The 26,129-nt window shown below is 32.5% G+C and overlaps 1 protein-coding gene across 1 annotated transcript; it reads left to right on the top strand.

Moving 5' to 3' along the window:
- On the top strand, positions 1 to 26,129 carry LOC140448242 (facilitated trehalose transporter Tret1-like). The gene is made up of 3 exons (XM_072541346.1): positions 1 to 309; positions 6,230 to 6,293; positions 24,595 to 26,129. The coding sequence occupies exons 2-3, from the start codon at positions 6,248 to 6,250 to the stop codon at positions 25,995 to 25,997; spliced, it is 1,449 nt and encodes a 482-aa protein (XP_072397447.1). The 5' UTR covers positions 1 to 309; positions 6,230 to 6,247; the 3' UTR covers positions 25,998 to 26,129.

The raw sequence follows: 26,129 nt of genomic DNA, 5'->3' as shown, positions 1-26,129 counted from the left end.
ATTAACGGTTGGTTAAAAATATTATGCAAAATTTGTGATTTATTATAAATACTCAATAGAGTAAACTTTTAGCTGTTAGACACTTTAGACTAGAGCTATTGGCAGATATTGATATAATACATTCTTTTATATTAAAATTATACCGATACACACTAACCTACGTTATTTTTCGGAACAAACTAACTTCATTTTACTAAGCTACATAAACTTAAGTTATTGATGTTACGGATACAAATCAACGTTTTGTTGATAAACAATATATTGCATCCGTAAAGACAAGCAGTGTTAGAAGAAACGATAAATTATAAGGTACGTTTTAATATATAAATTTTTTACATTAGAGCATTTTGTTGTGTTTCAACTAACTTAAGTTATTAAATACATTCTGAAACTATTTTTGTGGGATGTATATTTTAAATATTATGTTTGTATGAGATTAGGCCACAATTATTGGTTATACAATTCTTCTTTTTCTTATTCCTTCTTGTATGTAGGCTTTAAAGCCTGTTTCTTCTTCAGAATTAGCCTCCTAAATTGTTTAAATTATCGCACCATCTTTTTCTTGGTATGCCAATACTTCTTCGTCCATTTGGTGACTTATCTCGTGCTATTCGTACTATCCTGTCCTTTGCCATTTTACTAATGTTTTCGTTCCACTCCTGTTTCCGTTTTGTCACCCATCCAGTTATGTCTTCTATATTGCTTGCTTTTCTTATGTTTTTGCTTTTCTCCCTATCCAACAGACTTTTCCCTGATATTCGTCAGAGTATTTTTATCTCTATTGTTTCTAGTAGTCGTTTCAGATAACAGAGGCGGAGACAAGACCTAACACATCTCGTTTTAGATGTGTTAGGTCTTGTCTCCGCCGTGTTTGTTAATATAGGTCTAATTGCTGATTTATAGATTCTTGTTTTTTGTCTTGTCTTATTTATTTTCTAAACCATGGTGTATTGTTATTGTTTCTTTTCTGGAAATCCTTTTTAAAAAAGAATATTCTGATATGCAGAGCCATTTCATACCTCTCGCAGTACTGCGTGGTGCTATCAACCAACATTTGCAGCCCCTTTCTACTCTCTGCAAAGAGTATAGTATCGTCTGCATGTCTGATATTATTCACTAGTGTTCCGTTAACTAATAAGCCTTCAGTGATGTATTTTAGCGCCTCTTTAAACATTTTTTCTAAGCACATATTAAAAAGTAGAGGAGATAGTACACATCCTTATCGTACTTCTCTTCTTATAGCCTTCGTATATCTGTATGCCTTTAGATTTTCGTTGGTCTACTCTAAGACTCTTAGTCTATACTTAGAAGTTGTTTCGTTTTGGAAAAAAAAACGCCATCCAGCGTCTACGAGGAGAATTTGTTAAGAGTCAAATTCATCAGATAGCTTATGAAATGAAAAGATAGATAGCATTGCTAACACAATTCTCAAAAAACTTTGTCTAGTGCAGATAAGGTAGTGTAATATAATAGTATAATAATTTAATAATATTATGATAATGCAAAAAAGGTGAGGTACGTTGTTTTTATGCTATTATTTATAAACGAATTCCAAATATAAGAAGCTAATGCAAATAATTTTGAAATATATATTAATTTTAAATGCTTTGACATGTTTAAATTTTTTAGAATATTTAATCAAATTAATAATTTTTTAATGGTTTCGGTTTGATAATGTTTGATAATAATATTAATATCAGAGATAAAAAATTGCATTATGTACTTAATTACGATATTGTAGATGAGTAAATATATAATCATATTTTTTTTTTTTAATAGAACAGAACGCTATAAAGGAGACCATGAGTGAGGTGTTGAATCTTGAAAACGTTTTTTGATCGTAAATATGACTTCCTTTTCTTTATTCATTCTTCTCAAGACCTCGACATTTGTGACTCTCTCGGTCCATGATATTCTCAGGATTCTGCGATACATCCACAGTTCAAATGCCTCTAATTTTTTGGTATCAATATTTTTCAACGTCCATGACTCCATTCCGTAGAACAGCACAGAAAGTACGTAACATCTCATCAGGCGAAGTTTCATTTCAAGGCTCAAATCTCTTCCGCAGAACACTCTCTTCATTTTAGTGAATATGGATCTGGCTTTTTCTATTCTTATTTTGATTTCTGCTGAGCTATCATTGTCTTCATTTATAAAAATGTCTAAATATTTGTATTTGCTAACTCGATCGGTAATTTCATTGTGTAAATATAAATTTTGGACATTTTGTGTTGATTTCGATATTACCATAAATTTAGTTTCATTTATGTTCAAAGATAGTCCATATTCTTCGCTGCAGTCTGCTATCTTATTCACCAATGTCTGTAGCTCTTCAAGTATTTCTGCGATCAAAACGATGTCGTCGCAAATCTCAGATTGTTTAATCTAGCACCATTTATTTTAATACCTACGGATTGCTCAGAGAGTGTTCTATTCATTACGTCTTCGGAATAGAGAATAAACAGGGTTGGTGACAGTATACACCCTTGTCTCACACCTCGCTTTATTTCAATTGCTTCAGTGGTATAATTCTCTACTCTCATTACTGCTTTCTGATTGTAGTACATATTTGCTATTAGTCGGATGTCTCGTTTATCTAAATTCTTTTCTGTCAGGAGTCTGATTAGCTGATCATGCCGCACTTTACCAAAGGCCTTGTTGTAATCTATGAAACACATGAATACATCTTGATTTATGTCAAGACATCTTTGGGACATAACGTTCAGTGTAAACAACGCCTCTCTTGTTCCAAGTCCATTTCGGAATCCAAACTGGGTATTTGAAACTGGGTATTTTAGAAAGTTACTACTGTTACCGTATCGCCAAAGCTTATTAATATAAGATCTGGCAAAACAAGTATACAACATATTCCAAGATCTTCACTCATTGCCATATAACTCTAAAGAAAAGAATCTAATGGATTAAGGAATGGAGAACAAGCAGACCACTATATGAATCCTCTACGTCCAATACATCGATTTGGAAAATTGGCATTCAAACAATTTCTAACCCGTTTATAATAGTAAGGAATTGCCGCATCTTGTTAAAACCAAACATTTTTGTGGTAGCTTTTCATTCTCTTAAAGTCCAGAAATAATTTGTTTATTTAGTAAATCCAAATACATGTCACCAGTCAAGTTTCTGTCTCGCAAAAATGAGTCTATAAGACTATTTTGGACACTTTTTTAAACGCTGTTTAGACACGATCACCATAACTGATGAATATTATTATTTCAGTACGATCTTTTTTACTTAAATGAACCATTTTTATTCTACAACTTTTACTGTGAATGGGTTTGTCAACAGTTCGAATAAGTTGTATTTAATTCAAACTAAATTGATTATTACAAAAGAACATAATACACAAATAGAGTATGGACTAAACATTGTAAGGATGTGAAAATTTTCGAGTATTTTCCACATTTTAATTGTTTTTGTTTTAATTATTATTCTCATTGGTCTTGGGAATTAAATGTACCTATTCCTTAACTGTAAAATGATTTGGTTCCCGTTTTTACAAATTGATTCTACCAAACTTAATATATCTGCATTATAATTAACAATTTTTTATCTTCTTTTTCCTCTTTGGAAAGTGCCGCTTGTTTATTGGCGGATAAATACCTCTATGGAAGGTTGCCACTCCATTTTTGTGCGGTCGTCCGATACTTTTTCTGCTGATTGGTGATATATCCTTGTTATTTTGATGACACGGGTCTTCTCCATTCTACTTATGTGGTTATTCCATTCTTTTTTTTCTACTTTGTGTCCATTCATGTATACACTGTACATTACATTTTCTATGTCTTCACTTTTCTTTCGATATCTCAGCGTAGTTTCTGTAATTTTTCTCAGTACACTTATATCTGACGTTTCCAGTAGCCTTTGCGTTGTGGCTATGTCGAGTCTTAATTCTGAGGCATATGTCATTGCTGACAGGCTGTTTCGCCATATAGTGTTATTAAGATATCCTGCCAGTCTATTTACTTAAATTTGTGGACCAGTGTTTGCATGATTGATAGCCCAAGATGAAGATAGTCATCTTCATCTTGGGCTATCAATATTGCATGGTCTGCGTAACAGAGTTTTTTATTTCTTTGTTTCTGTTTTTATTTCTTTGTTTCCCATTCTGTATCCTCTTATTTTTTAACTTTTTTGATGATTTCATTCATATTTAAATTGAAGAATATGCTTATTTCTATAGGTTCTGTAAGTTGTCCATCTATTCTGACTTCCATTTTGTTGTTTTGGTAGTTTTTATAGTTTTTTCTTTTCTATTGTACAGAAGATGGATTACATCTTTGAGTCTCACTCTGTCAAACGCTTTCTTTAGGTCAATCAGGCACGGAAATGCTGGTCTCTTATATTCCAGTAATTTCTCAGTCTAGATGCAGGTGATCTCCAGAAGGCAAATCACGACGAGTTCACTGCAGAGAGAGAACCAAACATTCTAAAGTCAGAGGTAGAAAAAGCAATCAAAAAGTTAAAAAATAGAAAATTTCCTGGCGCAGATCAGATCACCGCAGAAGTTTTAAAAGAGACGAGAAATGTTGGAGTTAATGTTATGTATATGATCTGCCGAGAAGGCATTCGATAGGGTCCGACATGAAAAACTAATAGAAGTACTGAGAAACAAAGATATAGACAGACGAGACTTACGAATCATTATCAATCTGTATTGGAATCAAAATGCCAATATAAAGATAGAAGAACAAAAGTCCGAAAATATAGATATAAAGAGAGGAGTAAGACAGGGCTGTGTTCTGTCACCATTACTGTTTAACGTGTACAGTGAAGCCATATTCCAGGAAGCGATAGCGGATCTGGGTGATGGAATATCTGTAAACGGAAGAATAGTAAATAACATAAGATTCACTGATGACACAGTTATAATGGCAGACACCCTGAAATCGCTACAAGAATTGGTAAATAGAATTAACGATTATTGCATTAGATACGGACTAAAAATAAATAAGAGAAAAACTAAATTTGTGATTGTCTCAAAAACGCAATATGGAAATGAAAGATTAATGATAGAGCAAACCCAAATAGAAAAACTAGAGACATACAAATATATGGAAACGTGGGTTGATGACAAAAATGACCAAAGCAGAGAAACCAAAGTCCGAATTGAAACTGCAAGGCAAGCATTTGTGAAAATGTAGACAATGCTTACCAACAGAGACCTTTAGTTGCATCTCAGATTGAGGGCTCTAAGATGTTACATATTTTCTATCTTACTATGCCGAATGGAAGCTTGGATATTGAAGAAACAACACATAAGAAAAATAGAAGCGTTTGAAACGTGGTGTTACAGAAGAATATTAAAAATTCAGTGGGTTCAAAGGATTACCAATGCTGAGGTACTACGACGTCTAAATAAGGAGTTATAAATTATGAACAGCATAAAAAGAAGAAAATTAGAGTATTTGGGTCACATAATCAGAGGAGAAAAATATGAGCTGCTGAGAATTATTATGCAAGGAAGGATCCAAGGAAGAAAAAGCATAGGAAGAAGACGCATCTCCTGGCTGAGGAACCTTAGAGAATGGTTTAACTGTAGTTCACTACAACTTTTCAGAGCAGCAGCCAACAAAGCGACGATAGCCGTTATGATATCCAACCTCCAATAGGAGATGGAATTTTAAGAAGAAGAATATGATCTGCATAAATATTTGGAGAGTGGCCCAACGACTGGACAACATCCACTTTCATCCCTATATTTATATAATTTATATAATCATGGTATGCGTCTTGTGTAACAATTTTTTTAATCTGCAGAAATATATAGGGTGTCCCATATAAATTAAATAATTTGAGGGCAATTCCAGTCAAACCGCAAGTAAAATAGTAACAAAAATACGGCATTGGATGTGTTGTGTCATGGTACTTGGCAGAAGGAGTTTGATTAATATCGTATTTTTCGTTTAAAATATATTTATTTGGTGTCATACTTTGTCTCAACCCTGTATATCGAGAAGGGTAAAATAAAAAATACAGCAACCAGAGGATATTTTAATTGAAAATTGTAGAAATCTTGTAAATTATTATCAACCAACAATTACATAGTACGTGCAATTCCTTATCTCGCAAATAATGTAGATATCATTATTTTTAAAAAAATGTCTATTTAATTATACATTAATAAAAGAAATGTATAAGCTACATAGTATATTTATATTGTTATCAGACAGCAATGACAATGGAATGTTCTTTGGTTAATTTGTAGGTCAGTGAGTTGGTAAAAATGGAGAGTTATGGCCATAGGAAAGTGTTTTGGTCGTCTGTGTCAGGTAAGTCTTAGGTTCAGCTATTTTATTTCATCTAATATATTTATTTACGTCTCGAATATGTGCGAACAAAACACAGAAAGTATTTATTTACTATTTGCCATTTTAAGCTTATGTTTACCAGCAATATTTCAGTGTAAATATTCTCAAAAGACTTGCATGAATTAAAAATTTCTACTGACATGTAGAATATCCTGTACCCATCTTCAATTGTTTGCGAACTGTTAGGAGCTAAGTAATAAATAGGTTTAAATTTAAAAATGAACATTTAAAAAAAGAAAATAATTTTCTTAATTAATAATTATTATTACATAATTCGATTACGAAAATTTGCCGGAGCCATGTAATTTCCATTTAGTTCTTGATAATGAGAAAGTAAGCAAAATCCATATCAGCATTCTTTTTACTCGTTTGAAGTAACAAAAATTGTAAAGTTGTTGTTGCTTATTTTTCGTTAACATTTTGGTATAGCTCTTTTTTTCGGATTTTTTCTATTACTCGCATTTTTTTGACTCACAAATGCATTAAATGATATGAAAAAATTAACAAAATTACTTTTTATTTCGTTCGGGTCCATGTAAGACCACTGAGCGTTTAGGTACTTACGGAGGAACCACTGTGTCTTTTTTTTCTTCTTTCTTGTATGTAGGCTTTAATTTTGTTTTTTCTTTAATGTTAGACTCCTAAATTGTTTAAATTACCGCACCATCTTTTTCTTGGTCTGCCAATATTTCTTCATCCATTTGGTGACTTACCTCGTGCTATTCGTACTATCCTATCCTATGCCATTCTACTGTGGTCGTTCCACTAGTGTTTCTGTTTTGTCACCCATCCATTTATGTCTTCTATATTGCATGATCTTCTTATGTTTTCGCTTCTCTCCCTATCCAACAGACTTTTCTCTGATATTCGTCTTAATATTTTTATCTCAGTTGTTTCTAGTAGTCTTGTCTCCGCAGTGTATGGTAATATAGGACTAATTTCTGCTTTATAGATTCTTGTTTATGTGTCTTGTCTTAGGTGTTTGTTCTTTCAGATTGTGTCATTAAGAGATCCCGTAGCTTTACTTGCTTTTAAGCTTTGTTCTTCTTTAACATCCCCTTAACCAGTTATATCTATTCCCAGATATCTATTATACCTATTCCTTGCTTCCTACTTTATTATATTCCCATCAATTTAAATTTTACATCATAGTGGGTATTTAGATGTTGTCATATATGATTTTTTCTGTTAATATTATCATATTGTATTTCTTGGCTGTTGTATTAAAGATATGTGTTAATCTTTGGAGCTCTTCTCTCTCGGCGATTAATGCGGGTGTTTGGGGTTTTTTGGTTTTTGGTAGCGGAACAAAGGTCGATAGCAGCCATTCTGTAAGTATCTCACCAGATTTGCATATGTTGTTAACGAGTATAGTTATTGCACTAAAATTGCCTTCCTCTATAAGTTTAATCAGCACGATATGAACTTTATCTAACCTAGGGCTCTGCCAGATTTTGAGTTGTTTATAGCATGTGCGACTTCAGATTTTAATATTATTGGAGCTTCCTCGTTACTAATTTGTGTTGGTTCCGTTCTTATGACCATGAAAAGATCTTTAATATATTTAGTCCATACTTGTTTTATTTCAATTGGGTTGTTAATAGGTTTATTATTTTTAAATTCCGGTTAGCACTGACTCTCTTCGTGTGGCTATTTTATTCATCGTAAGCCTACCATAATTTGGTAAAATGCCTTTCAATAACAAACAACTATTTAAAAAACTATCAAAATATAAACAGCAACTTAAATATTATGTTTATATGAAATTAAGCCACAATCACGGGTTAAAATAAAAATCAGATTTTTACTAACTAGTGTTTGAAGTTTCGACTTCCACTCCAAAAAATGTTCCAAGAAATGTTCTCAAAAAGTATTGTTATAAAATAAACGTGGCATTTGGAAGTGTCCACAGAAGTAAATACTTCTTATAGCCTGTTTTATACAGGGTGAGTCATGAGGAACTTTACATACTTCTACCATATGTAGAGTCCCTCAGGGAGCATATCATGTGGCCACTAAAAAATGTCAACTCCTCTTCTTTATTAATTAACAGGGTGATTTGTGTAATTGACCATTTATTTCATTTTACTGTAGTCTTTATACGGTTCATTTGATTTTTTTAATTTTTGCATGATACAGTACACTACTATCAAGCATTCGACTGGTATTAGCTAAACTAAAAAATTCCAGGACTGGCTTTGGAAAAATTAATTTAGGGATTCGTATTAAATATTACACCCTTTATAATTTTTTTTGTTTTTAAATGCAATAAGTGATTTTCAAACTACATAAATAGCCAATGAAAACGACATATGCGACAATGTTGTCGCACTTTTATTAAATTTTTAGTGAACGATCAAATATTACCAAAAATAGAACAACCATAATGAAGTATCAAATTATAAGGTATTAATTTAAACAAATGTTATAAATTTCAAACATTTTAATTAAAATGAGTTCCTACAACATAATCTAATAAGTAGAAAATTAACATCTTTACTGTCACTTTGTATTATCTCTACGATAGAATCAATTGTTTTTCAATTTTAAATTTTTACTCATAGATCGTATTGGGGCATTATTTTCGATAAATAATAAATTAAATTGATTAAAAAGTCAAACCTCTTGTATGTGTTAGTTTTTGTTGATTGTAAATGATTAAAATTTTATGTCAAATAATAATACATTGCATCAACTGTACTAAATAAAAATAAATCTAAAAAAGTTTAAAATGAAGGTTGGCGTTGACCGTTTGACGTTTCTTGATATTTTATACCCATTGTCATTATTGTCATTATCAATTGGTATTTATGTGTACAAGAATACATATTTCTTCTGTCATATCTACATTGTGTTAGTTAGTGTTAGTTAAGTACATTGTGTTAGTTTTGGTAGAGCTTTTGTTACTTTCGTTCAAAATGCCACATCAGTTTTCGACCACAGAATATGCAGACATAATATTTGTTTATGGATTCTGTAATGGGAATGGTAGGGCTGCTAGTAGAGAATATCGCAGGAGATTTCCTAATCATCGAACTCCCAGTCATCCAACATTTGAGTCAGTTTTTAATTATTTGCGAGAAAATGGCACTTTTCCTAGTGGAACAACAGAGCGACATGTAGATGAAGCGCAGGAACATGACATTATGGACGCCGTTACTATGAACCCTACAATATGCACTAGACAAGTAAGTCGAGAACTCAATGTTACTCAATCAAAAGTAAGTAGAGTCTTACAAAGAAATAATCTATACCCATATCACATTCAAATGGTTCAGCGACTACATGCTGGAGATGAGATCGATAGGTTGGAATTTTGTAGATGGATTAACAATAATCGACCAACGCTATACAGGACACTATTTACAGATGAAGCTTAATTTACCAGAGACGGGATAAATAATTCACGAAATTCACATGTGTCTGCAGAAGAAAATCCTCATGCTATTCGAGAACGTCGTTCTCAGTTAAGGTTTTCGGTTAACGTGTGGATTGGTGTTATAAATAACCAATTAGTAGGTCCTCACTTTTTTGATGGTCCTTTAACAGGGCAGGTCTATTTGAACTTTCTACAAAATATTTTGCCGAATTTGCTTGCCAACGCGAACGTTGCTATCCGAGGGATGTATTTTCAGCATGATGGGGCACCCCTACACTTTTTACTGGCAGTGAGACAACAACTCAATAATGTTTATGGCAACAGGTGGATAGGACGTGCAGGTCCTATTTCGTGGCCTTCAAGATCCCCTGATTTCAATCCCGTTGATTACCATATTTGGGGACGATTGAAGCAACTAGTTTACGCAGTGAATATTAATAAGCGACAACAATTAATTGATAGAATTATACATTGTTGTAATACTATTAGAAACGATCCCCAGAGTATCCGTAATTCAATACGTCAATTAACAATTCGGCAACAAAAATGTGTACAGGCTGCAGGGTTCCATTTCGAAAATCTATTTTGAATTATTTTTATTTTGTTACCATTATTGTATCTTTTCCAGTTCTAATTTATGGGTTTATCCTAACTATGTACATATTTTTAGTTTTTTTTTTTAATTGTTCTTCGTTATTGTTAGTAGTTACTGTTTTTTGTTGTGCAGTGACTCAGTTTATCATTTCAATTAAAATGTTTGAAATTTATAACATTTGTTTAAATTAATTACCTTATAATTTGATACTTCATTATTGTTGTTCTATTTTTGGTAAGATTTGATCGTTCACTAAAAATTTAATAAAAGTGCGACAACATTGTCGCATATGTCGTTTTCATTGGCTATTTATGTAGTTTGAAAATCACTTATTGCATTTAAAAAAAATATATACAGGGTGTAATATTTAATACGAATCCCTAAATTAATTTTTCCATAGCCAGTCCTGGAATTTTTTAGTTTAGCTAATACCAGTCGAATGCTTGATAGTAGTGTACTGTATCATGCAAAAATTAAAAAAATCAAATGAGCCGTCTAAACACTACAGTAAAATGAAATAAATGGTCAATTACACAAATCACCCTGTTAATTAATAAAGAAGAGGAGTTGACATTTTTTAGTGGCCACATGATATGCTCCCTGAGGGACTCTACATATGGTAGAAGTATGTAAAGTTCCTCATGACTCACCCTGTATATGTACAATAGGTTAATGAAATTCTATGTTCGTTTGTTACTGAATTTTTAATATTTTTTATAATAACACTACAAATTTAAAGTTCTTTAAAATTGAAAAAATCTTAATTTTTTTTCTCTGAAAATTTTGTTAAATGATTTAAGTACTTTTCAATTTTAATTTTTATAATTTTTTAAAATTTTTTATCTCTTTTCTAAATTTTTTATAATTTTTTATAATTTTTTACAATTTTTTATAATTTCTTATAATATTTTTAATATCTTTTTCCTTTACTGGCCTAATTTATTAGCTTTAGAATTAGCTTGATATATGTTTTTTCTGACTACTGAAGATACATAACTAGTTTGTTCCTAATTCAAATTAAGTTAATATTCTCTTACCTTTTTGTTTGACCTTAACATGAGGACAACATCGTCTGGTATAATCTGCCGAAAAAGTTGATGTCATAATGATAAATTAATCTTCTTGTTTACACATAACTATATTGTAACTGTATTGTTTAATATCACGTTAAGCATACAGATTAATATTAGTTGGCCTTCTTGAAATTCTTTATTAATCCAGTATATTAAAGAATATAAATATACATGTAAATACTTATATTTTATAACATTTTTTTATAAAGTACTTTTATAAGATAAAAAAAACTTTTTTTATTTGTATTTATATTGTTTGCTGTATTCACTGGAATGGTCTGGTATGCATATAAATCTTAGGCAGTGCGTAAATATGTCTGCTAAGATTTTCCAGGTTTTGTTCCAACGTATTCCAGCGCAACCCGTGGGAATGAGAAGACGGGGTAGACCAAAGCTGAGGTGAATGGACGGGGTAACACAAGATGCCGAGAAGATCGGAGTCGGCAACTGGAAAATACAAGCGAGGGACAGAATAGAATGGCGTAGAAAGCTTGACTAGGTCGAGGCCCTCTAAGGGCTGTAGCACCAAGATGATGATGATGATGTTCTAACGTATTTACGCAGTTCCACTGTTATGCCATCTATTCCAACTGCTTTACCGCTTTTTATTCTTGTAATTGTCAATTTGACTTCTTCCTGAAAGACTTCTTTGTTACCAACTTGGTTACTAATTGCTTGTTTAAGTGTTTTAATTTATTTATTACACTGACATCATTTATTAAAGCAATCTTGTTGGTTGGGATGAAGTCAATTTCGTTATTAGTGTTTCCATTTGGTGCTAACAAGTGCATTTTCTGTTCAGTATTTTCTTAAAGAATGTATTTGCAATAGGCATGTTTTGGTAGTGTACAAACTGAACCAGTCTTTCTCCCCTTTTATATCTCTCACCGACTCCGTACTTGTTCCCATAACTTGTCCTTTACCATTTCCCTTTTTCACTTTGGCATTAAAGTCGCCAAATAAATACTCAAAGTAACTCTTATTGTTATTTATTGCTTCAGTTTTGGTACTGTAGAATAGCTCTATTTCTTTGTCAGTGTGAGTAATCGTTGGGGCGTATATTTGTATATTGTATATTTTTGATAATTGTATGATTCAGCTAGCTACTTTATCCGAGATACTAATTATTTGTACTGCTGTTATTGGTTTCCATTTCTTGTTAATTAGGAATCCAATACTGCCTCTTCTGCCCGTTGATGTTCCTCAATAGTAGAATGTGTTTCCTGACGCTATTTCCAATATATTCATCTTTCTGTCTTGTTTTGCTGATTGGTGACGATCCATTTTATATTTTCGGTTTCTTTTTCCATTTCTAGAAGCCTGGATTAATTTAATAGCGAGCGCGATTATCTGTCGCTATATAAAGCTTTGTTTTTTTATTTGGGTAGCGATTGAGACTCCGTAGATTCTTAGCACCCTCTGCCCTTCTGGCTTGATTCTGAAACCTGCCGAGTTCAGGGTCAGTGTGGTCTACGGAGAAAGATCGACATAATTTAAATGTGTCTTTTATGTTAGGGATTGTGAGGCAAACCTTATCACGCTGCCTCAGTAGGAGTTGGTAAGGGTTTGCTGGTGTGTTACGATTACAAAGCATTGAAACCCGCCTTTTACCCTTCCCTTTTAGGTATATAACGTACTACAATAATACGCCAAATATTACTGAAGATTACGCCACTTATGTCTTCGTGAACTTAGGAGGTAGGATTTGTTAACAGAGTGGACTGACGTTTTCGTTTCGTTCGTCACTATCAGTTAGGCATATGCCAGAGATTTTAATGATTTGCACTTACCAGCAAAAGAACAACGCTTTAGATATCAATACCAACGTTAAATCTTGTTTTATAATCGTAATTTTACCAACGTATTCTCTATCCGAGATTGATGTAAAGCATATATCGGTATGCAGTATTACTTATCTCAGTCTGTAGTATCAGACTTATTTTCCCTAAAACAAGTCTGATTTTGATAAATTTCTAGATAAATGTATGCATTTTTTGATAACGTTATGCAGTTTCCCTGTTTAAAATATTTACATAATTATTCCGCAAATTTATATCTAATACTATTCTGTTATCTTCTCAAATAATTTGTCTACGTACTTGAAATATGAATTACAAATGTAATTCACATTGCAATGTTTTCTAAATCTCATATAATTGGGATTTTGTTATCTATTATTACTGTAGAAAAGCTTGTTTTCCCTGTACCCGTGTATACATTGAGTGTATTTAACTCTACTCTAACACATTTTGTTCAAAATAAACTCGTTTATGTAGCACCTGATTTTCTAAAACAAAATTATTCCCAATATTGACAGGAACTATAAAGATCTACATTTTAATCTGTTCAGTTTAAAAACCAGTCATTATGATGCAAAATAGTCCAATCACCACCTGTTTCTTTACACGAGCTAAGAAAACAATAACAATATTACCCAAATAAATATACCAGACCCGGTTTTTTAATCGTTTTCTTGAAACAATTTATTTTGATAATAGAAACTCGTTTAGATGGGAACTAACTGATTTCCTACAACAAAATAATCCCAATATTGACAGGTAGTATACCGCTCTACATTTTAATCTATTCCGTTTAAAAACCAGTCATTGCGATGCAAAAATAATCCAATCACAACCTGTTTCTTTACACGAGCTAACTAAAACAACAACACTATTAGCCAAATAAATATAGGAGACCTGGTTTTTAATCGTTTTATTGAAACTAGTTTTCATTTGTTGAGTTTTGATTGGAGAGCCGGTATGTGTGGGTTGGATTGTGTGTTCTAGTAAAGCCAATAAAAACTTCACTAAGGCATGTTAAAATAACTGACTTTACTATTTTTTGCAGATGTGTGAGTAAGGTTAGAATGTTATTGGACATAACTATAAACCAATAAAGAAAAAGCACGCATTTTTAAGGTGTTTTACTTAATTACTTAATAAACATGTCATTGTTTATTACTTTATTACAATTTAAAATCTACAATACATTGTATAGAATATGTTAAAAAAGATCTGAAAATTTCTAAATGCTAGTTCATCTGATACAGATCAAGGAAAGAATTAATAGATAGATAATAAACAAAATTGGGCAAAAAAAATTTGGAAAAACTTGAATTGATAAGCAACCAATATAAAAATATTTTGACGACAAATGACATAAGATCTCATACGAATATGAAGATATTGTTTATGTTTAACAGACATCGTTTACGAAAATTCGTATACAGGGTGAACTACATAAGAAAATTACGGTTTTATCATACACTAATGTGCAATCGTATATTTTGTTTTTCAAAATATTTGATTTATGATTCTCTTTCATTTTTATAAAACATTTCCTATACTACAGTGGGTGATCAAATTATTATGATCATTGCAAAAAACTTTGTATTTTGGTGTTTAATAACGAAAAAACTGCTTAAAAGCATTTACTGATATGGGTATAATATAAAAATAGATAAGGTACAGGTTTACAAAATTTTAAAATATTTTTTTCTTTGACCTTAAATAACAATTTCTTTTAAATATTTCGTGTGACCCCTTTAGCTTCAATGACAGCTTTGATCCTTCGTGGCATGCTTTGAATGTTTTCAGGCAGTCTTCTTTTATTTAATCGTGTCTGTGACAGGTGGCAATGAGTCTCTCAATTAATTGCTGCTTATTTGTGACTATTTTTTGTGCAATCCTCCTCTTCATGAACTCCCATAGATTTTCAATCGGGTTGAGGTCTGGGGAATTACCTGGCCACTTCAGTACTTTAATTAAGTTTTTTTCCAGGTACGAGTGTTACTGTTTTTGCCTGATGACACGGTGCTGAATAGTGCATAAAGGTAAAATTTTCCGATTCGTCAGACCACTCTGTAATTTGTGCCATAATTCATTATTCCCTTCATAATGTACAGCCTCCCTGTGTCCTTGCTACTGATCACAGACCATACTATGATCTTGAGAGGATGCTTTACTCGCTCCACTATGCAATCCAGGTGAAATTTTGTACCCACCGTCTTCGGATGAAGGTCAGCTTGTCCGTGAATATCTCCACGGTAGACTCATCGAAGAAACAAACTTGTGAATAAAAAAATATGTAAGACATTTTTTTTTAGAATAAAAACAAGGATTATAGAGATTTAAACTTTAATAGTGATGTAGTTTACTTTATTCCAATCCTCAAGTGTACAATTTTGGTGTTCTTTGGCCCATTGCAGTCTCTTTTTCATCACTGCGACTTCAACGGTGAATTTTCGTTTTTTAGCAGGGAGACATGATTTGAAACCTGGCTCAGCAACCCTTCTGCGGACTATCATGTTAGAAACTGGCATCCCAGCTTTACGAATAAGTCCCGTGTGAATTTTTCGTGATTTTTTTCTGTTGTTTACGAAGATATCCCTTATATTCCTCTCGTCTCTGGGTGTAATAACACGCTTTCAACCACATTTTTGGGCAAGTTGATGAGTCGGGGGTTTGTTGGTATCAATTTTTTTCTTAATACTACTCACTGTTGCTTGCGCTATTTGGCACTGATAAAATATCTGATGTTGGGAAAGCTTTGTATTCCATAAGACTGTCTGCATATCCACTATTTTAGTTACAGGAATGTCTTTAGCCTTATCCATTATGATTTTATTCTCAAAAATTGATATCTTTTGAAAATGTCTAAAATTAAAACTGATTGTTTTTCTTTTACTCAAAGTCACCATTAATACCTACATTATTAAAAAATACTACATAACTTAAACGATATGAATGTTTCATAAATAAAATAAAAACAGACAAATTCAATTCTAACCTCCACGCGCATATTCACCACAATGTGTATGTTGTGACATAATTTAAAACAAATGACAGCTCCAGAGCTGTCAACGTCAAAAAAGTAAAGTTATTAGAGATTAAGATTAAGATTAAGATTAGAGAAAAATGTATAGAAAAAAAGAAAAAGAAAACAAACAATTTGTAAAATTATGTTACAGTTGTATTCTAGATATACGGTTTTAATTTTATAGTGTTGGTAAAGTGTTAAAAGAGACACTTTGTCAATTCTAGATTTATATTTGAAATGGGATTTTCTAAATTATGGAAATCAATAGATTTAAGAATAGTTTGTAGATATATAGGTTGCAATGAAATATCTACCTAACGTTTTCAGGAATTTATTTCTGTTATCTCAAAAGCGCTCATTAGCGATGAAGTAGAAAGCTGTAAAGTAAAATAATTTACTATTCTTGGGGCCAAGCATAGCTAAGGAGCATTTTGGCCTTTCTAATAGAAGAAATAAACATTTTTAGGAGTTTGTCGATAGTTTTGTTTTTATAAGCAGAACCCGGAAAGGAGTTTGTTTGATAGGGAACTAATTAAAGTAAATTCGTTTAGAAAAATACAGAGGCAAATTGTGGAAACGGTACATTGTTTGAACTTTATGCAATTTGAATTGTTTTCTGGTTAATTGTATATGCAACAGAGTAATTAAGGGGAAACATTTATTAATAAGATATTTATTTAGTGTATGAAAATCTACAAAGGTATTTGGTCATTATATTTTGAATTTATTGCACCAACTGATTTCTTTTATTTATTACCGTCTACTCCCCTTTTTTCTCAAGCACTATTAAAAGAAAAGGTAATGTCTTTGAACTCAATGAACCCTGTGATGAGAAAAACATATATTTATTAATCTGGAGTAAATAAATAATTTTTTTTGTTTTAATTTGCAAATTAGATCATAATTAATTTGATTTTGTAATAATTATGTTATCATAATTGTATTTTGAATTTCAAAATTATGTTATCATAGTATATATACAGGGTGAGTCATAACTATTGGGACATAGACTAAGGACAGGTTATTTGGAACAAAATATGGCTATTGGGCCAAATATGCCTTAATAAAATGTTGCTGAGAAAAAAGATACAGGGTGTTAAAGTTAATATTTGTTTTTCGTTTTTTGCTAATAGTTTCCCTGTATATTTATAAATTGCTATCAAAATTGGCCCAGAGGCATAATCTTGAGACAAGAAATAGTATTTTATTTACAATTCCACTATCAAATACCAAACTAATAAACAAAGTTGCAACTAACGTAAGGTTTCCGTTTTGACGATAAATCAAAACTAAACACACTTTAACTCAAAAGAACTCACAAAAACTCAAACTAAATGTTCTACATGGTCTCCTCCGATTTCTATGCCTTTTCTAATTCTTTTTATAAAGGATTGTCGGACGTTAAAAAAATAATATTCTGTCCCCTTATAAGATAAGCTGCATTTTGAATGTATCTCCAAAGTTCGTCTGGTGTATTAATTTCATTGGCATAAACTAAGAACTTCATATGTCCCCAAAAATAAAAATCTAGCGGGTTGTACTCAGAACTTCTTGGTGGCCATTGAAAATCACTGCCTCTGTCAATCCATCGTTGAGGAAATACGTCATTAAGATGATTTCTAACAGCTAATGAAAAATGAGGTGGCGCTCCATCCTGCATAAACCACATTTTTCTTCTTACATCCAGTGACAGATCATCCAAAATATCATTAAGGGTATTTTCCAAAAATAATAAATAAGAATCTCCATTTAAATTCGGAGGAAGAACATAGGGCCCTAGTAGTTGGTCGCCTATAATGCCACACCAAATATTCAATTTAAACTCATACTGGAAATGTCTGGATTTAATAGCATGCGGGTTTTCTTCTTCCCAATAAAGACTATTTCGCCAATTAAAAACCTCTCGTCTGGTAAAAGTTGCTTCGTCGATGAACATAATATTCTTAATAAAGTGTCATTGCGATGTTTATTCAGAATACGTTGGCAAAACTGTAACCGTCGTGGAAGATCTGTTGTAAGTAAATTTTGAACAGGAGTGAAGTGATAAGGATGGAGGTTCTCTTTTTTTAGAATTCTAACAATAGACGACTGACTTACTCCTGTTGCTGTTGATAGATGTCGTGAACTTATTTCATGATTTTCATCTACTCGAACCAAAAGTTTTGATTTTTAGTATGAAATGACCCAGTTTCACCTAAACTATGATATAATCTTGCAAAAGTTTTGTGATTTGGTTGCCTTTTGTTTGCGTATAACATTCCATACCTTCCGGCTGCCGAGCGACCGCAAAAATTTTCTTGTGCGTATACGCAAATCATATCTCGCATTTCTTCATTAGTAAAATGATTGTGACGAGGCATTTTAATCAAAAAAAGTAATGATTACTTTTAAAAAATGCAACATTACACTACACTGTCACATCAAAAATAATTTACTCCAAAGCATACTTTTCATAAATGAAATAATATTTGAAATCCTTTTTTAAGACTCTAAGCAGTTCGACTGCGTTTTTATCGAAAACGGTTGAAATTATCATGTTTAAACAAGAGTACCAATTTTACGTAAAAATGATGTTTACGTCATATTTTCTAATAAAAATTACTAAAAAGTTTCATCAGAAAAAGTTTAGACTCAATTTGATCAGTAGGAATGATCCACGTAGCGCCCTCTATGACAAAACGTAAAATTTAAAAAAAAATACTATTTCTTGTCTCAGATTATGCCTCTTTGCCAATTTTGATAGCAATTTATAAATAAACGGGGAAACTATTAGCAAGAAACGAAAAACAAAAATTAACTTTAACACCCTGTATCTTTTTTCTCAGCAACATTTTATTAAGGCATATTTGGCCCAATACCCATATTTTAGTCCAAATAACCTAGTCCTTAGTCTATGTCCCAATAGTTATGACTCACCCTGTATAATAACTACCACAACACTAAGGACAACAGATTATAAATATTATTATTTAAATTTCTGTTTTGTGAATTAAGAACTTAATACAGTATTTCAGGATTATATTACATTCTTCCACTGATTAATTTTCTTTATCTCTTTCGGGTTTAGTCTTCTTGACACATAAGTGGGTTGAATATTTTAAATGATTATGGAATTTCCCAATTCTTAAACGGATTATTACCGATACAAGAACCATTAGAACTAAAATAGATTTATTGACTAAGCCGAGTTTATAGAGATACAATACCTTCGTTACTAATCCGGAGATAAGCAATGTATAATCCTTTTATTTCGATACTAAATATAATGAATTCAGAAATAAAGAAATCAACCAATGACACAAGTATCAATATGATTTAACACATCACAGCCCGGCAACTCTAACGATTATTCTATAGTTCTAAAAAGAAATGACAGTCTACAAAGTTTGCGAAACTAAAGTTTCAGTAAAACTCGTGTAAACCAGTCTATGAAATTATTAAAGTTATTGTAGAAACTGAATACTGTAAAATTAAACAAGGCACTCATTAGATCACTTAGGTTTTTGAGAAATTACAATCTGCTATTACAAGCTATTAGTAAATGTGAGTAGGTATTGCAAATACATGAGAGGAGAAATTATCCACTGATAACACTCTCAATACTAACACTAACAAATTAAATTAATGTAGGATTATAATTTGAAACTAAAATTGTAATGAAAATTAAAATTTAAAATTGAAATTAGTGAATAAAGTCTGTTGGCCACTGTCTCTTTAATCTTCGTCTGATTTCTGATTTAAGGTGTAGTTGTCTTGCTTTCTCGTTGGGATGGGCTGGCAGATGTTCTAAATAATTTCTGTTAGTCTGCTGATTTCGTCTTCAACGAACGGTATATCAGAGTCATCATACAGTGTTTTGTTACTAACGTACCACGGCGTGTTGAAACTCATTCTGAGTATTTTGAATTGGGTACTCTGAATGATTTTGGTATTAGAAGGCTTTGCACAGCCCCATAGTTGCACTCCATATGCCTTTATTATGCACTTATACAAGAGAAGTTTTTTATCTGTAGATAACTGTGATTTTCGGCCTATTAGCGAATTGATTTGACGTATTTTCATGTTGATTTGGATTTTTTTGCCAAAATGTGTGCTTTCCAAGTGAGCTTTTGATCAAGTGTCATTCCCAGGTATTTGACTTTTGTTTTTACTGGTAGTAATGTGTTGTTCAGTCTGATTCTCGAACATATGATGTTCCTGTTGGTGAATGTAATTTGATTAGACTTAGTATCGTTAACTTTAATTTTCCATCTATTCATCCAGTCTTGTAGTAGGTTTACGTGTATTTGAAGGTTTCCTGATGCTTCTTGGGGGTCATCATCTTCAATATTCGTCTGAATTATGGTTGGAGGTGTAGTTGTCTTAGTAGCTTCTGTGTTATGTTTGCCTAGGCTGTTGGCATTGCATTGTGCAATTCGTAGTGACTTAAGTTTCATTACTGAATTCATTTATTACTGTGGAAAGCATATTTAAGATCACGCTCTTTTGAGTTATTAGTTGTGAACACATAACTTTGAATTTGTTAAGAAAACTCTTCGTCATCTCTCCATTGTCACTGTTTGTATCACTTACATGTGTTCCACTTGTTATTTGAGCTTCAGTTGCATGATTTTGGTTGTATGAGTTCGTATTATTATGGACATTATTTACATTTTTTCCACCTGTTGCTTGTGGGTAAGCAGCGGCGGCTCGCCAGGTGAAGTAGGTGAAGGTGAGGTTCACCAAAAAAATATAATTAAATTGAGACAAATAAATAAAAAATAAAAGCAACATTAATATATCTAAATTCTGAAATCAATTATTTATTCTCTTTTAATTAATCTAAAAATTAAAAAAGGCAGCTAACTTTATTATCGGTGCGGTAGGTACTTGACGGTCAAGTCCTGACCTGTGTCACTTGCTGTGTAGTGCGTATGATTCAGGAATAGGACGGTGAAGATTATTTTTGAAATGCGAAATTCATCTGCATTAGCGTTCACGGTTGCCATGGCAACGTGACGTCAGCTTGTCCCTAGTGATAGTTGAGAAAAATAGCAAGTGCAGTGCCGTTGAAAAATATCTTATTCGTCTTCACGCACTGGCCACTAGTTGCATGGATACCTATTTAGTATTTGCAGCGACAATATTTTGAAATTTAGTCTATTATATAGATATTTTTTATATAGTATAGTGTATAGTATAGTATTTATAAGTTTAGTTTAGTCACAGTATTAAGTTTATTTGTTTAGTGCACTTTATTAATACATTTCTCTGTGGTTTGTTTCGGATTTCGGATATAAAGTGTTCTCGTGGATTTCGTTTGGACAAAAATAATTTTAGACAGACATGAATCCCATTAATGACTTGGTGTGTAATATATTAGAGACTCCGTTTAGCAGGCGAGGTGTTTTAATCGCCAAAAAACCCCCAATGAAATGTTAAGGTTCAGAACTAAAATACCCCAAGCAAGTAAAACATATCGTATCTAGTATAAGTGCCCTAAAAAACTGTTTTCAAGTTATTAGGGCCCTAAACTCTATTTTTTTAACAAATTTTTAATGAGATTTGGACGCGACTTAGGTACCAAAACTCCTTTTGGCTCCGGCAAGCTTTCCTCATCTTCACCACTTTTTTAGGCCACGAGCCGCCGCTGTGGGTAAGTCGCGTGATTTTGATTGCTTAAGTTCGGATTATTCTGTACTGTATTTATGTTATATTGCAGTTGATTGTTCGCTGGGGTGTGCGATGATACTCCGCTTGCTCTGTTTCTACTGCTAATTAACTCTTTATATACCATGCATTCTTTGTAATTTGCGGTGTGTGCTCCATTACAGAGAGCGCATATTCCAGGTGTGTCCCTAGGTTTTTTACAGTCGGCTGACATATGGTTGCCTCCACATTTGATACAGTCAGAGTTTGTGAATAGCCTCTCCGAAGATTCCTTTTAGGATGAAATACGTATTAGCAGATACACAAACGCACTATACGTGAAAACAAATCTTAACTGTGTTTCCTTCCATATATATAAATGATGGGTATGGACGACAACTTTTCGACCGAAAAAGCTTTTTGGTGCGTAAGTCGTACTCGCAATATTTTCACTAGAATATGTAACTGCATAATGGACGAAATAAATGACAATTTTATTATAAAATGTTTAAATTATACAACGTAACACACTCAATATAATTTATACCTTTATGATGAATGGGTTTATATTAACCCTCAAACTCAAGTCAAAATCCAATCTTATCTGGTCAACAAAAAAAAAACAATGAATGAGTGCCCAACAATAGGACTTATCTTTCTATATTTTCGTGATCAAATAAAGAGAAACAAAATTAAATTAACTTTCCGCAAATGAGCGTTATAGCACAACATTGTATTTAAAAGACTAATTAATTAATATCTGTTGGTATCGTACTAAAAATCAAATGTGCCTCAAATTTTGGCGGGTAGAGACACATTTCTGATGAAGAAATGCTTTAATAAAAAAAATGCCGGGAAAAACAATAACAGGAGAAATGCGACAATGTGTAGTTCATTTATTGGAGTATTTTAAAAAAGAAAAAGAAAACAACGGACCTTTGCTTTCGTTATCATCGGTACATGAACGAGTAGCGGACGCTTTGAAAATCAGTCTTCGCACAGTGAAAAGACTAAAGAGTGAATACAAGACAGGGGCAGCTCTTACTACACCAGGAGAGTCACGTAATGTACAAAAAAAAGACTAATGATGTCAGCGATACTATAAAAGGAGAGATTAGAAATGTACTGTATGGCATGAAAGCAAAAGGAGAGCACGTTACAATTAAAGTTCTAAATACACAGTTAAGAAACAAGCATCTCTATGACGGTTCTGATACAAGTTTGTGGCGTCTTATGAAAAATTGTGGGTTTTCATACAAACTAGAAAATATTAGACGAGTGCTATGTGAGAAACCATGTATTGTCTCCAAACGACTGTATTTTTTGAGGCATTATATGAGACATTTTTTAAGTCCAAGCCCACTTCAGTTCGTTTTTTTTAGACGAAACATGGATATTCCTAAAAGGGGCATATAAACGTACTAGGCAAGATAACTGTGTGAAAAGCATCAGAAAAGGACACTAAAATACAGGTAAACGCTTTGTTGTTTTACATGCCAAAAGTAGGCAAGGATTTGTTAAAGATGCTGGATTACTGTTTTCTATGAAATCGAAGAGTGCAGACTATCATGATTCTATGGATAAAGAGTCTTTTAAAAAGTGGGTCTCCGAAAAGAAGATACCAATGTTGGAGGAACCATCTCTAATTATTATGGATAATGCCTCATACCATAGCTCTTTAATAGAAAAGTTACCGAATGCCAGTTGGAAAAAATCGGACTTACAAGAATGGTTACGAGCGAAAAAAATAATTTGTGACGACGATTCGGGCAAGACAGAGCTATTGAGTCTTTGTCGCCAGAATAAACCACAAAATACCAGGTACGTTATAGACGAGCTACTCCAAGAACATGGGCATCAGGGTTTGAGATTGCCTCCATATCACTGTCAATATAATCGGATTGAGTTGGTCTGGGGCATTTCTAAACAATACTATGATCGTCATATTGGAGAACATGGACGTGGAGGTGAAACAGTGAAAAAAGTTTGGGGCGATGCATTAGCTGAGGCAGCACCTGCAGTGTAGGTGAGTTGTGTTAACCATACTGAAAAATTAATTCAAGACGACTGGGCAAAAATGGTCACATATGATGAAAATGAAAGTAGGATTATCATCGATTTGGCGGAAGATTCCAATGATGAAGACAGTTCCAGTGAAGACGCTGACTGATTAGCTAATTAATCAAGGTCAGTACGTTGTAACAGTTCAGAATTCGCTACAGTGCTTAAAACTTAAAAAATCTGTATCATTTTTTAATTAAAGTGGGTTAAATAATTAACACTTTTTTGGGTATATTTCAAAATCCTTTTCAAATGTACTTTTCGGTATATCCTGTCCTATTGTACTGCAAGCTAGAAAAATACTTCTTCGCAATTTATACGTATATTCCGTTATTAGAAATTTAATGAAAAATAATTTATAATTTTCTTTTATAACTATTATTTCGTTTGACATGCTACATTTTGCTCCGCCACTGGAGGAGGTAAACTAATCGAGCTTAGACAAGGAAAGACAGATGAAACAACTTATTGTAAGTGTTTTTGCACACGCCAAGAACGATGAAAACGATTATAATATTTATTCACTACAGAAAGAAATAATTCTTAATGAATCACTAAATAGAAATTCTAATTCTAAATTTATTTGCCATTTACAAAGATAAAAATGCTGAAATATTGTGAGTTATTACAATAGAAAACTAGTTAAAAATTTTATAAATTGTTTAAAATTTTTTGATTTTTATTTATTAAAAAATGAAAATGTTTTAGTTAACTTGATGGCACTGATTACTGGAATTGGATATTCCTGGTCATCACCATGTATCCCAAAGTTAAACGGCAGCATCGACCCTGACCATAACCCCCTAGGACGACCAGCTACCTTACAGGAAATATCTTGGATTACTTCTCTGCACGCCCTAGGATCTTTATGTGGACCTTTATTTACGGGAGTGGTGTCTAGAAAACTGGGAAAAAAGTTAACTTTGATAATATTTTCTCTGCCACAGGTTGCCTCCAGCATAATTCTTATATTTGCATACAATGTTACACATTTTTATATCTCAAGGTTTTTGCTTGGAATTGGAACTGGATGTGTGTTTTCTGTGATTCCGTCCTACATAGGAGAAATATCGCCTACGTACATGAGAGGAAGAACTAGTATGCTTAACTCGGTCCTGCTAACGGCAGGCCAAACTTTGGTACTGATAATTGGACCATTTGTGACAATAAGAACAATTGCTGTACTGACTCTTCTAGTTTCAATAGTATTTTTATTTACATGTATTTGTTATGTGCCCGAGAGTCCGTACTTTTATGTAATGAACGGAAAAGTGGAAGAAGCTAAGAAAACATTGAGCAGTTGGGGTAGGCGAGAAAGTCTAGATAAAGAGTTACTCGAAATAACAACAATTTGTGAACAATCAGCAACGGAACAAAGCTTCAAAGCCCTCTTTAGTTTAAAAATTTTAAAAAAGTGTTTGGTGATTTCCCTAGGATTGGTGACATTACAATCTTTGGTTGGAAATCCAGCAATAGTCGCTTACCAGCAAACTATTATAGACACTTCTAAAAATAACTATATCTCAGGTGATACTAGTGTTATGATTATAAGTATAATGCAACTTATAGGTACATACTTAAGTACTGGACTAGTAGATAAATGGGGGAGGAAGCAGCTACTTTTTGTCTCATATGTAGGGTTGTTAATTTCTTTAGCTGGCTTGGGAGCATATTTTTACTTTTTTAATTTACAATATAACTTGGATAGGTTTTTTTGGGTACCTTTTGCCAGCGTATTAACGTATATAGTGTTCTACAAAGTAGGTGCTGGACCTCTACCATGGACACTAAGTGGTGAGATCTTTCCTCCGTCATTTAAACCTCTTTTAAGTACTTTAACTGCCTTAGTCATGACCACAGTAAACTTTTTAGTTACTCTTGTTTTCCCATATATGTCTGTTTATCTGGGAATGGCTTGGAGTATGTGGATTTTTGCAGCATTTTCGGTATTCTCGCTGTTTTATATTGCTCTTTATTTACCAGAAACAAAAGGAAAAAGTCTTGTTGAAATACAAAGGATGCTCTTAGAAGGAAGAAAAAGAAACTTTGAATTTGTTGGGGATCAACTTATTAGTTTAGAAGAGCAAAAACTAAATGGTTTTGACCAATAACAATATTTTTTTACCTGAACTATTTTTTTAATTTATTTGTTTTTGTAAAACAGTTTAAGTATATTTTATAAAGAAAATAAAATTCTTATTAAAGGGCTGTAAATTAAAACGTTTCCAGTAGTTACTTATGTT

The sequence above is a fragment of the Diabrotica undecimpunctata genome, chromosome 8 (genome assembly GCF_040954645.1).
Source record: "Diabrotica undecimpunctata isolate CICGRU chromosome 8, icDiaUnde3, whole genome shotgun sequence".
NCBI classification, from domain to species: domain Eukaryota; kingdom Metazoa; phylum Arthropoda; class Insecta; order Coleoptera; family Chrysomelidae; genus Diabrotica; species Diabrotica undecimpunctata.
The sequence above is the reverse complement of the archived record's forward strand: the minus strand, read 5'-3'. Positions and strand labels throughout refer to the sequence as shown.